General features: G+C 47.2%; 1 protein-coding gene across 2 annotated transcripts in view; it reads right to left on the bottom strand.

Moving 5' to 3' along the window:
* The window catches only part of TDG (thymine DNA glycosylase), an 81,177-nt gene that overhangs the window by 44,708 nt on the left and 22,071 nt on the right, over positions 1-14,398 (bottom strand). For both annotated transcript variants that reach the window (XM_075344726.1, XM_075344725.1), the window contains exons 2-4: positions 13,862-14,127; positions 12,523-12,779; positions 12,360-12,429 (exon numbers count right to left, since the gene is read on the bottom strand). In XM_075344726.1, coding sequence (XP_075200841.1) covers positions 12,360-12,429; positions 12,523-12,779; positions 13,862-14,075 — 541 coding nt within the window. In that variant the 5' untranslated portion in view covers positions 14,076-14,127. The remainder of the gene's footprint in view (positions 1-12,359; positions 12,430-12,522; positions 12,780-13,861; positions 14,128-14,398) is intronic.

Raw genomic sequence — 14,398 nt, 5'->3', positions numbered from 1 at the left:
CTGGATGAGGGCACAAGGAAGGCAAGGAGATATCCTGATTAAGATGAAACAGGGATACCACCTTAGGGAGAAACTCCGGAATCGGGCGCAGAACCACCTTGTCCTGGTGAATCACCAGGAAGGGAGATTTGCATGACAGCGCTGCTAGCTCGGACACTCTCCGGAGAGACGTGACCGCTACTAGAAAGGCCACTTTCTGTGAAAGGCGAGAAAGGGAAACATCCCTCATAGGCTCGAAAGGCGGCTTCTGAAGAACAATTAGAACCCTGTTCAGATCCCAGGGCCCTAACGGCCGCTTGTAAGGAGGGACGATATGACAGACCCCTTGCAGGAACGTGCGTACCTGAGGAAGTCGTGCTAGGCGCTTCTGAAAAAATACAGATAGCGCTGAGACTTGCCCCTTGAGGGAGCTGAGCGACAAACCTTTTTCCAACCCGGATTGCAGGAAGGAAAGAAAAGTAGGCAATCCAAATGGCCAGGGAGAGACTCCCTGAGCAGAGCACCAAGACAAGAATATTTTCCACGTCCTGTGGTATATCTTGGCGGAGGTAGGTTTTCTGGCCTGTCTCATGGTGGCAATGACCTCTTGAGACAATCCTGAACCCGCTAGGATCCAGGACTCAATGGCCACACAGTCAGGCTCAGGGCCGCAGAATTCTGATGGAAAAACGGCCCTTGAGACAGCAAGTCTGGTCGGTCTGGTAGTGCCCACGGTTGGCCTACCGCGAGGTGCCACAGATCCGGGTACCACGACCTCCTTGGCCAGTCTGGAGCGACGAGGATGGCGCGGCGGCAGTCGGACCTGATCTTGCGCAGCACTCTGGGCAACAGAGCCAGAGGTGGAAACACATAAGGAAGCCGGAACTGCGACCAATCTTGAACTAAGGCGTCTGCCGCCAGAGCTCGGTGATCGTGAGACCGTGCCATGAAAACTGGGACCTTGTTGTTGTGCCGAGACGCCATTAGGTCGACGTCCGGCATCCCCCAGCGGCGACAAATCTCCTGAAACACGTCCGGGTGAAGAGACCATTCCCCTGCGTCCATACCCTGGCGACTGAGGAAGTCTGCTTCCCAGTTGTCCACGCCTGGGATGTGAACTGCGGATATGGTGGAAGCCGTGTCTTCCACCCACGTCAGAATCCGCCGGACTTCCTGGAAGGCTTGCCGACTGCGAGTTCCTCCTTGGTGGTTGATGTATGCCACCGCTGTGGAGTTGTCCGACTGAATACGGATCTGCTTGCCTTCCAGCCACTGCTGGAAGGCTTGTAGGGCAAGATACACTGCTCTGATCTCCAGAACGTTGATCTGAAGGGTGGACTCTTGCTGAGTCCACGTACCTTGAGCCCTGTGGTGGAGAAAGACTGCTCCCCACCCTGACAGACTCGCATCTGTCGTCACCACCGCCCAGGATGGGGGTAGGAAGGATTTCCCTTTCGACAATGAGGTGGGAAGCAGCCACCATCGAAGAGAATCCTTGGCCGCCTGAGAGAGAGAGACGTTTCTGTCGAGGGACTTCGACCTCCCGTCCCATTGGCGGAGAATGTCCCATTGTAGTGGACGCAGATGAAACTGCGCGAAAGGGACTGCCTCTATTGCTGCCACCATCTTCCCTAGGAAGTGCATGAGGCGTCTCAAGGGGTGTGACTGGCCTTGAAGGAGAGATTGCACCCCTGTCTGTAGTGAACGCTGTTTGACAAGCGGAAGCTTCACTATCGCTGAGAGAGTATGAAACTCCATGCCAAGATATGTTATCGACTGGGTCGGGGTTAGATTTGACTTGGAAAAGTTGATGATCCACCCGAAACCCTGGAGGGTCTCCAGCGCCACGTTCAGGCTGTGTTGGCATGCCTCTTGAGAAGGCGCCTTGACCAGCAGATCGTCTAAGTAAGGGATCACGGAGTGTCCCTGAGAGTGCAGGACTGCAACTACAGCTGCCATGACTTTGGTGAAGACCCGTGGGGCTGTCGCCAGCCCAAAAGGCAGGGCTACGAACTGAAGGTGTTCGTCTCCTATAACGAAGCGTAGAAAACGCTGATGCTCTGGAGCAATCGGTACGTGGAGATAAGCATCCTTGATGTCTATTGATGCTAGGAAATCTCCTTGAGACATTGCGGCGATGACGGATCGGAGGGATTCCAGCCGGAACCGTCTGGTTCTCACGTGGTTGTTGAGAAGTTTTAGGTCCAGAACGGGACGGAAAGACCCGTCCTTTTTTGGTACCACAAACAAATTGGAGTAAAAACCGTGACCTTGCTCTTGAAGAGGAACAGGGATCACCACTCCTTCCGCCTTTAGAGTGTACACCGCCTGCAGAAGAGCATCGGCTCGGTCGGGAGGCGGAGACGTTCTGAAGAATCGAGTTGGAGGACGAGAACTGAACTCTATCCTGTACCCGTGAGACAGAATGTCTCGCACCCAACGGTCTTGGACCTGTGGCAGCCAAATGTCGCCAAAGCGGGAGAGCCTGCCACCGACCGAGGATGCGGAGGGAGGAGGCCGGAAGTCATGAGGAAGCCGCCTTGGTAGCGGGTCTTCCGGCTGTCTTTTTTGGGCGAGACTGAGCCCGCCAAGAATCTGAACTCCTCTGATCCTTTTGAGTCCTTTTGGACGAGGAGAATTGGGACCTGCCCGAGCCTCGAAAGGACCGAAACCCCGACTGTCCCCTCTTGGGACACTGGGTCCAGCTCTTGACCACGTCAGGAGGAAAGGGATAACGTGTATCCTTAAGCCGTTTGGAGAAACGCTTATCTGGATAAGCGTGGCGTTTCTGGACTTAAAGAAAAGTACTGAATTACGCTTGGGATACCTGAAATGGAATTTCTCCTGCTGTGAAGCTGACTCCTCCACTGGAGGAGCCGGGGGAGAAATAGCCAACATTTTATTGATGGACGCGATAAGATCGTTCACTATGGCGTCACCATCAGGAGTATCCAGATTGAGAGCGGTCTCAGGATCAGAATCCTGATCAGCTACCTCAGGCTCATCACACAGAGAATCCTCCTGCTGAGACCCTGACCAGTGAGATGATGTAGAGGGCCGCTCATAGCGAGCTCGCTTAGGCTGTCTGGGACTGTCGTCCGTGTCAGAGCCATCACCCTGGGATGCATGGGACACCCCCGGAGCTGTTCCAACTGAGGGGGACCAGGGAGCAATGAATCAACAGTGCCCATGGTCTGAGTTACTGGTCTAGACTGCAAAGTTTCTAGAATCTGAGACATAGTCACAGATAATCTATCCGCAAAAATTGCAAACTCTGTCCCCGTCACCTGGACAGTATTCACAGGTGGATCTCTCTGGGACACCTCCAGCAGAGGCCCCGGCCGAGCAGGGGGCACAGGGGCCGAACACTGCACACAATGGGGGTCAGTGGAACCTGCCGGTAGAACAGCCTCACAAGCGGTGCAAGCAGCATAGAAAGCCTGTGCCTTGGCACCCCTGTTTTTTGCAGACGACATGCTGTATTCTCCACAGAGCAATCTAGGAGGGTATATAGCCAAGAATCACCAGCGACCGTTTAGTGCAATGTATAGCATGCAAGCATAAAAATACAATTGAACACTTCGTCACTAGTGGGGTCAGCACCAGAGGTGCCGCTTACCGCCCGCTAAAAGCGGGTGTGTAGTCGCCAGAATCCCGTGTCTGGGTCTCCCAGAACTTGTCTCCCCTCTCCAGCTCAGCCTGCACACAGGAATGGCTGCCGGCGTTCTTTGAAGAGGGGCGGACCGTGGGCGTGCCTCAGACAAAGTGCGGGAAACTGGCTTCCCACTGTGCTCAATGTGAGGGCTGGAGTATGTAAAGCAGATTCCAGCCCTCGGCGCTGACGTTCTGTACAGCGTCCCGCCCTTCCCCTGACTGGCAGGCCTGGGGGCGGGAACGAAACGGAACTAGGCCGCAAAAGCCGGGGACTCTAGTAATAAGCGCGGCCGACAAATATGCACGGCCAGCGCGGAAGTCCCCGGCGCACCACAAGTCCCAGCCGCGCCGCAGCAAAAACTGCCAGCAGGGGCCGGCGCGGCAGTTCCCAACACACTAACTCCCTCAGCAAGCTGTGGAAGTGTGGCACAAGCGCGCAGCGCTATTGTCCCCGGCGCACTAACACACCCAGCAATGCTGCAGTGTGCGCGCGGTCTGTACGGGGACACAGAGTACCTTGGCGTAGCAGGGCCCTGTCCCTGACGATACTCCGCTCCATATCCAGCAGATTCCCCAGGGGCTGTGGACGGAGCACGGTCTCTGTGCCTGGAGACCGGTAAATCCCACTTCACCCAGAGCCCTAAGGGGGATGGGGAAGGATGCAGCATGTGGGCTCCAGCCTCTGTACCCGCAATGGGTACCTCAACCTTAACAAACACCGCTGACAAAAGTGGGGTGAGAAGGGAGCATGCTGGGGACCCTAGTATGGGTCCTCTTTTCTCCGACATAGTCAGCAGCTGCTGCTGACTAAACAGTGGAGCTATGCGTGGATGTCTGACCTCCTTCGCACAAAGCTTGAAAACTGAGGAACCCGTGATCCCACGGGGGGTGTATAGGCAGAAGGGGAGGGGCCTTACACTTTTAAGTGTAATGCTTTGTGTGGCCTCCGGAGGCAGTAGCTATACACCCAATTGTCTGGGTCTCCCAATGGAGCGCCAAAGAAATACGTAATTACTTACCGGTAATGTGTTTTTTCTGAACCCATGACAGCACCACGAGGGGAGGTCGCTGTTGCGTCACCGGTTTTGCAAAACCGGTGACGCAACAGCGACCTCCCCTCGTGGTGCTGTCATGGGTGCTGGAAAAAACTGAAATATCATATGGTCATAAGAATTCAGACCCTTTGCTCAGACACTCATATTTAAGTCCCATGCTGTCCATTTCCTTGTGATCCTAATTGAAATGGTTCTACTCCTTCATTGGAGTCCAGCTGTGTTTAATTCAACTGATAGGACTTTATTTGGAAAGGCACAGACCTGTCTATATAAGACCTCACAGTGCATGTCAGACCAAATGAGAAGCATGAGGTCAAAAGGAACTGCCCAAGGAGCTCAGAGACAGAATTGTGGCAAGGCACAGATCTGGCCAATGTTCCAAAAGAATTTCTGCAGTACTCAAGGTTCCTAAAAGCACAGTGGCCTCCATGATCCTTAAAAGGAAGAAGTTTGGGACCACCAGAACTCTTCCTAGATTTGCTGTCTAGACAAACTGAGCAATCGTGGGAGAAGAGCCTTGGTGAGAGAAGGAAAGAAGAACGTCAAGATCACTGTGGCTGAGCTCCAAAGATGCAGTAGGGAGATGGGAGAAAGTTCCACAAAGTCAACTATCACTGCAGCCCTCCGCCTTTATGGCAGAGTGGCTCGACGGAAGCCTCTCCTCCGGGCAAGACATATGAAAGCCCACATAGAGTTTGCAAAAAAAACACATGGAGAACTCCCAGACTATGAGAAATTAGATTCTCTGGTCTGATGAGATCAAGATACAAGTAAAATATATCTTTGTACCGTGTTAGCCAGTAGAGATAAAAAAAAATTGTTTAAAAGAACTGAAGTCCTCAGTTTTGAGATCAAGATAGAACTTTTTGGTGATAATTCTAAGTGGTATGTGTGGAGAAAACCAGGCACTGCTCATCACCTGCCCAATACAATCCCAACAGTGAAACATGGTGGTGGCAGCATCATGCTATGTGGGTGTTTTTCAGCTGCAGGGACAGGACGACTGGTTTCCAGTGAAGGAAAGATGAATGCGGCCAAGTTCAGAGATATCCTGGAAGAAAAAAATCTTCCAGAGTGCTCTGGACCTCAGACTTGGCCGAAGGTTCACCTTTCAACAAGACAATGACCTTAAGCACACAGCTAAAATAACAAAGAAGTGGCTTCAGGACAACTCTGTGACCATTCTTGACTGGCTCAGCCAGACCCCTAACCTAAACCCAATTGAGCACCTCTGGAGAGACCTAAAAATGGCTGTCCACCAACGTTCACCATCCAACCTGACGGAACTGGAGAAGATCTGCAAGGAAGAATGGCAGAGGATCCCCAAATCCTGGTGTGAAAAACTTGTTGCATCATTCCCAAGAAGACTCATGCCTGTACTAGCTCAAAAGGGTGCTTCTGCTCAATACTGAGCAAAGGGTCTGAATACTTATGAGCATGTGATATTTCAGTGTTTCTTGTTTAATAAATTTGCAAAAATGTCTACATTTCTGTTTTGGTTTTTTTCAGTCAAGATGGGGTGCAGAGTGTACATTAATGAGAAAAAAAAATGAACTTTTTTGAATTCACCAACTGGCTGCAATGAAACAGAGTGAAAAATTTAAAAGGGGTCTGAATATTTTCCATACCTACTGTACAACTTGTCCTTACAGATAAAAAGCCCTTATACAGTGGAACCTCGCTTAACGAGCAAAACTCTCTGTAAATTTGTAACTCGGTTTACGAGAAAGCTTTGCTGTACGGGCAAAATCCTCACCGCACACACTTCCGGTTCCGTACATCCACCGCGCTCTAACCCACTCTTGCAGTCCGCACAAAAACACACAAACACGCACACACACACATGCACGACGCACACACAGTATTATGCTCACCTTACCTTCCGTTCCATCGCCGGCCTCATGGTTCTTGTAGTTCCCCGGTACATCGCGACGAGGGAGGAATCCTCGAGGCGAACTACAAGATCCAGGAGGCCGGCGATGGAACGGAAGGTAAGGTGAGCATAATGTGTGTACCTTCCGTTCCATCGCCGGCCTCCTGAGTCCTGTAGTTCGCCGGTATAGGCTGTGCATCGGCAACCATAGCGACGAAGCAGGAACTTCCTCTGTCAACGCTACTCAAAGGCAGCGCACTGACCAATCAGAGGCAAGCGGCTCCTGCCTTTGACGTCAGCACTCTGGCAGCGGAAGCTCCTCCCTCGTCGTGATGGTAACCAGATACACAGCCCATACTAGCGAACAGCAAGTCCCAGGAGACCGGCGATGGAACGGAAGGTAAGGTGAGCATAATATGTGCGTGAGTGCTTGTGAGTTTGTGTGAGTTTGTGTATGTGTGGAATGGCACAATAGGGGACCAGGATGGGACATTTAACAAGTTGTGGAACGAATTGTCTGCATTGCTATGATTTCCTATGGGAAATCTTGCTTTGCTGTACGAGTAACTTGGTTAACAAGCACACTCCCAGAACGGATTGTTCTCGTTAACCAAGGTTCCACTGTATATCTTTTGTTGTAAAAATTAAAAAAAAGATAAAGTTATGGTTATTTGAAAAAGAGAGGGAAAATAAATGAAGATGCAAAAATGAAAATTGACTGCATTCTTAAGTGGTTAAAAAGATTGAAAGTTACAAGATATCTATTGTTAAAGATATAAGGTACAAAGGAATGAGAGCTTGCTCCAGTGGATAGACATACACTGTGTTCCAAATTATTATGCAAAAAATATTTTCATATTTTCCTAAATTAACTTTATGAATTGAAGTCATTGTTATTTTCCAGTCATCTACTATTCGAGTATAATTGAAATGTTTTTGATCAAACTGCCGATGAAAACAGTATATTTTTTAAAATAATAAACACTCAAAATGCATGTTCCAAATTATTATGCACAGCAGAGTTTTCAACCTTATTTTGAAAAACAAAATGGTCAATTGTGAAATTATAAGCATTATCAGCTTATTACAAAATTAAATCAAACATTTTTCAAGTCAAAACTTAATTCTAGGTGATGTTACATTTGCACATAGGACCCCTTGTTTGAAAGAAACTTTTGAACTCTCTCGTCCATTGAATGTCAGTTTTGCATGGTTTGTGCTTCAATTGTTTTGCATGTGGACAGAATACCCTCCCAGAGATGTTGCTTAGATGTGAACTGCCTCCCGCTATCATAGACACTCCTTTTGATGATGCTCCAGAGGTTCTCAATGGGGTTGAGGTCAGGGGAAGATGGTGGCCACACCATAAGTTTGTCCTCTTATGCCCATAGCAGCCAGAGATGCAGATGTGTTATTTGCAGCATGAGACGGTGCATTATCATGCATGAAAATGATCTTGCTGCGGAATGCACGGTTCTTCCTCCTGAACCATGGCAGGAAGTGCTGTTTTAGAAACTCCACATAGATTATGGAGTTCATCTTTACCCCTTAAGGGATCCTAAAGGGGCCAACAATCTCTTTCCCCATGATTCCAGACAAAAACATTACTCCACCTCCTCCTTGTTGGTGTCTTAGCCGTGTTTTCACGGGGTGTCCATCAACCAGCCATCCTCCACTCCATCCATCTGGACCATCGAGCGTTGCATGGCACTCATCGGTGAACAAAACAGTTTGGAAGTCAGTCTTCATGTATCGTTTGACCCACTGGAGCAGTTTCTGCTTGTGTGCAGTGGATAGAGGTGGTCGACAGGATGGCTTACGCACAGCTGCAAACCTCTGAAGGACCCTGCATCTTGTTGTTCGGGGGACGTTGGAAGCACCAGCAGCTTCAAACACTTGTCTGCTGCTATGACAAGGCATTTAAGCAGTTGCTCTTTTAACCTGACGCAATTGCCTGTTGGAAAGAGACCTCAATTTTTCCTTATCAGCACGCACACGTGTGTGCTGTGAATCAGCTAGATACTTCTTGATTGTGCGATGATCACGATGAAGTGTCTTGGCAATGTTGATTGTAGTCATGCCTTGACCTAAATACTCCACAATTTGTTGCTTCTCAGCAGCCGACACAGCCTTTTTCTTTCACATTTTGGCAAAAAATGTAGCCTGCTTAATAATGTGCAACAGCCTTCTTAAGTAGTCTTGCCTTTATTTGGACACACCTTCCAAATTAATCTGCGCAGGTATCTGCAATTGCTTTTAGAGATATAAAGAGCCCTGACACATATCACCATCAAGGAGTTTAAATGACAAACAAAAAATTTCTAACCTTATCACTCCTAAACTCTTTTTGCATAATAATTTGGAACACAGTGTAGTAGTCACATGCATTCAAACACAGTCAACACCTGCAAGAGATCCCAGGCGGGGGAACAAGACAGACTTATTTCGCACAGGTATTGCCTTTCCCATATAAATAAACTGGCTCTCACAAGATCATCAGGACATTCCTGCGCATGCGCTGCTCCCGGGAATGACGGCATCTGTGCAAGATGTCAGCCTGGGAAGCAGGTCACAGGGGACAGTGACATATCAATCACTGGCAGGAGGCCAGCTCTGGGAAAAGAAAGGGGCCGGTGAATCTAAAGAGTCCAGACTAAGCCCCTAAACTTTCAATCTTTTTGCAGAATTCCCTGATGGATTACAAGACCACTGAGACATGGATTTGTAATATAAAAGTATAAATGTAATCATCATTACAAGTCTTTCCTGTGATGGTGCTACTTGGGGTCTAAAAACCTTCTGACAGGTTCCCTTTAACCCATTCAAGACCGGCCGATTTTTCGCTTTCCGTTTTTTTTCGCCATTCTTCTTCTGAGAGACGTAACTTTTTTATTTTTCAGTCAGTCAATATGGTCATGTGAGGGCTCATTTTTTGCGAAACGAGCTGTACTTTTAATGAAACCATAAGTTTTACCATATAGTGTACTGGAAAACTGTAAAAAAAAAATCCAAATGCGGAAAAATTGCAAAAAAAGTGCGATAGCACTATTGTTTTTGAGTTATTTTATTCACTGTGTTCACTATATGGTAAAATTGATGTGTTGGTGTGATGCCTCAGGTCAGTGCGAGTTCGTAGACACCAAACATGCATAGGTTTACTTTTATATAAAAGATTAAAAAGAAATCAAAAAGTTTGTCCAAAAAAAGTGGCGCACATTTTACACCATATTCCGTGACCCGTAGCGTTCTCATTTTTCGGGATCTATGGCTCAATGACTGCTTATTTTTTGCGTCTTGAGCTGACGTTTCTAAATGGTACCATTTTTGTGCAGATGCTACGTTTTGATCGCCTGTTATTGAAATGTGCGCAAAATTTGTGGCGACCAAAAAACGTAATTTTGGCGTTTGGAATTTTTTTTGCCGCTACGCAGTTTACTGATCAGAATAATTAATTTTATATTTTGATAGTTTGGGCGTTTCTGAACGCGGCGATACCAAATGTGTGTATATTTTTTTAACCCTTTTATTTTCAATGGGGTGAAAGGGGGTTGATTTCAACTTAGGTTTTTTGTTTAATTTTTAAAAACTTTTTTTTTATTTTACTAGTCCCCCTAGGGGGCTATATGGATCAACAATACGATCACTCTGCCATATCTGCACAGTTGTAAACGGCAGATATGCTAATTTTCTGCCTCACTCAGCTCCGGGCCGAGTGAAACCGAAAATAATTCATGTAAGCTACAGGAGTCATCACATGACCCTGTGCTACCATGACAACCACCGGAAGCCATGTGATCACGTCACGTGACTTCTGGTGTCGGCCGTTAAGTAAATGATTACCGCTGATGCCGTTATAATGGCGCTGTCACATATTGACAGCACCATTTTAGGGGTTAAATGGCACGAGCAGATAATGATTCTGCTCGTGCCTAGCAGGCACACATCTCAGCTGTGAAAATCAGCTGAGATGTGCGCCGACCGTGGCAAGCTGCCGGCAGCAGAACGCGGGCAGTAACACTGACCGCTAGAACGTAATATTAGGGGGTTAAGGGGTTAAGTAACCTTAAGCACCCCAAACAAAATCTGAAATTTATTCTCTCAAAGTTTTAATCAAAACGGATGTCACTATAATATTGTGTCCTATGTAAATCTAGCATATTCCAGCTACAGATTTGTATCCTAGCAGTCTAAAGTGCAGTAAAGCATATTACGCTGACATTTTTAAATTGCTCTCCCTTTCTCAAATATTTTTTTTTCATTCTCATCCTTCATGTAGACCCATAGCACCTAGTTACACCACTCCAGGAGTGTTTGATTTTTTAGTAGCCAGGAAATAAAAACTTCCATAAACATTAATGAAACAGAATGGAAACAGAAGGCAGCAGCACATAGGTGCCCTAACTCCGAGGATTGGTCCAGTCTCACTGTAATTAATTATGCACGCTGTCATGGAGGCTGCGGTTGCAGTGTATGGAAGCTGTGAGGTGCAGCCGTATGACACGTGAGGCCAGACACATCCAGAAATTGCAGATGTGTGTGCCTACGTGTCCAGCTGGTCTGCACAGTGAATAGTGCAGGAGCCGCTTCTACTGCATGCACTATTTTGGTCCATGAACGGACCAGAGTTGTGCATACTGAGAGTTTTTCTATATGGACTGTGTGTGCTAAGACAGTGACAATAATTGGTCCATGTGACCTGCCATGCAGAAGGACCAAACACAGCTGTCTGAACAAGCCCTAAGGCTATGTGCCCACGGGAGATTGCCCCTGCGGGTACATCCGCAGGTACGTCCGCAGGCTTTCCGCAGCAGCTCCCCGGAATCCGCAGTTATCCATTGCTGCGGGTTTCCAGCAAAATATCTGCAATAAACCTGCGGACATTCGTGTGGCTTACCTGCGGAAGTCCCGCCCTCTATCTCCATAGTGGAGAGGTGGGATTTCCGCAGGAATAATTAACATGCAGTTATGTGCGGCTGCGTGACATCCACAGCATATTCCGCAGCCGCACATACCGCGGCATGGACACAGATACTCCCCATGTCCCATAGGATAACATGGAGAGTGTCTGTACTTGCTGAAACCTGCGGATTTATCTAGAAAATCCAGATAAATCCGCAGGTTTTCCGCGGCAAAATCCGCAGGTGCGAGCTCCCGTGGGCACACAGCCTAAGTATGAAGCAGTAGCTCATCAGTGCACTGCCTCTGTGTATTAATGAACGCAAGGCGTACATCTAGCTGGGCATTAGAAGGAGCATGCCACAATTTTCATTCTCAGATCTGTATGGAATCTGATAGAAACAATGTTATGTTTCCCAATATAACTGGAGGGGTACAGAGGTACAGTAGAAATCCCTCTATGGCAGACAGATTACAGCCTAAAGCAGCATTCACACATCCATTGTATGTCAGTGTGCTGTTTTTATAAAGCAGCCAGATCCCTAAAATTCAAAGGTATATACACATATCCGTTCTATAAATGGATCCATGTGTCCAGTCCATGAGACTCGCAGCCTTTCCTATCCTTATCCATTTTGCAAAATAGTCCCAACCATTAAAGTCCAAAGGGATCTGTTACTAAAGGATGAAAAACGAGTCATAAATTTGTACTTCAGTTGTTCATCCTTTTTTAAAGTGATCTATTGCTGAAACGGAAAAAAAGTTCAGGTCTATATGCTTCAATTTAAAAGAATAAAAAAAAATAAAATTGTTTTTACATTTTTTTTTTAAATGTAAAAGCAGGATGTGGAGTAACAGGTACATGGGTCACACCAGCCATGATAACATCGCTATAGACTTACAGAAGTGGTTTCCAGGGCCCGGGTAGTGATGGCCTTTGTATGCGGCCATAAGACCTGGGTTGATTCCAATCTGTGCAAAATTTGAAAACAAAAATCAAAATTAGATGGCACCATGCGAAATCATCACCAAAGCATTAGAAACACACTATTCCTATATACTTACAATTACTATGTCCAGATTAAACGTTAGGATATCTGGTAACGTTTTAGTTAAGAGCTCAGCTTCGGATACTCCATTAAATCGGTTCACTTTCCTCTTCACTTTGAAAGCGTCTGTGATCTTCTCTTGTTTGCCTGATTTGGGGGCTTTGGGAGCTTTAGGAGGCTTAGGGGCTTTAGGAGCCTTAGGGGCAGCTGACTTCTTTGGTTTAGGTTCAGCTTGAGATTTGCCTCTTTTTCTTTTTCCATTGGTAGGCTCTTCTAAAAAAAAAAAAAAAAAAAAAAAAAAAAAAAAAAAAATATATAAAACATGTGAAACACTTGGCTGCTTTCTTCAAATACACTGCCCCAATTGTTTGTGGTATTGTCAGACTAGGTGCCATGTTTCCTAGCTGTAGTTTTAGGGGCACTTTGCACACTACGACATCGTAAGCCGAAGCTGCGATGTCGAGCGCGATAGTCCCCGCCCCAGCAGCAATATCTTGTGATTAATGTTCGCTACGGAAGCTTCACATGGACTTACCTGCCCTGCGACCCGCCTCCTTCCTAAGGGGGCGGGTCGTGCGGCGTCACACGGCAGGCAGCCAATAGAAGCGGAGGGGCGAAAATGAGCGGGACGTAAACATCCCACCCACCTCCTTTCTTCCGCATAGCCGGCGTGAGCCGCAGGCACGCTGATGTTCCTCGCTCCTGCGGCTTCTCACACAGCGATGTGTGCTGCCGCAGGGGAACGAGGAACAACATCCTACCGTCGCTGCAGCTAAATTATGAAAATGTCAGACACTACACCGATGATACGATAATGACGCTTTTGCGCTCGTTAATCGTATCAAAAAGGATTTACACACTACGATATCGACAGCGACGCCGGATGTGCATCACTTTCGATTTGACCCCACCGACATCGCACCTGCAATGTAGTGTGCAAAGTGCCCCTTAGAGGCGTTTTCAGCAAAATCCAATAAAACTTAAAGGAATGGTCTAGAATTACATAAAAATAACACACTTTTACTAGTGGTACTGCCAGTCTTTATTAGCTGAACTTTGGTGATTATTTACTGAATACTGCAGCCAATCACTGCCTGCAATAGGCACATACCCACCATACTACCTTCACCACTAATGCCAGTGATTGGTTGTAGCAAGAGGGTGATCAGACCCTCATCACTGCAGGTCGGCTAACAAAGAATTGGGACCACCAGAATGGTGGGAATTTATTTATATATTTCAACTCCTGCCTATTCTTAAGCTTTCTTTCTCAAAAATCTGTGAAGTCCCTTTAACGACGCATTTCTAGCATTCACATTTGTATTGCCATGAAAAAGATGATTTTGGTATCTCACCTTGCAGATCTCCCTGAGCAATGTCTGGAGCCCCCATTGATACATGCATATTGATGGGCTCGTTGGCTGGCACGCCTGTCAAGGTGTGCAGAACTTGTGGCTCGTTGGCTGCCATACCAGAAAACGCCTGAAGCTCGTGGGCGGGGACTCCGGTGAGAGTGTGCAGGGTCCTCTGTTCATTGCCTAATTCCATGCTAGATGGGCCGTTCATCATTTGATGGAATGGATAGGCATAGAAAGCCTGGGCTTGCTGGAAGTTGTAGTAACTGGAATAAAATCAAATAAGCAATTGTCAAAAAGAAGGAAAACATAAAAACAAAAATGCTTAGTACTGTGGATACACCAAGGTCAGGTCAGACGTTAAAGGGTTATTCCCAAAGTATACTATGTTGTGATGAGTGAGCACTGGTGAAGAAAAGAAATGATCCAGCTTCCATGCTTTTCTTTATAATAAAATCCAGCCTTCTAGGCCATGTGTCCACGGGAGAAAGTAACTGTGAATCTTGCTGTGGAAAACCCGTGGATTTTTTAGATTTT

The sequence above is a fragment of the Anomaloglossus baeobatrachus genome, chromosome 4, assembly GCF_048569485.1.
Source record: "Anomaloglossus baeobatrachus isolate aAnoBae1 chromosome 4, aAnoBae1.hap1, whole genome shotgun sequence".
NCBI lineage: Eukaryota > Metazoa > Chordata > Amphibia > Anura > Aromobatidae > Anomaloglossus > Anomaloglossus baeobatrachus.
This window is presented reverse-complemented; position numbering and strand designations above follow the sequence as displayed.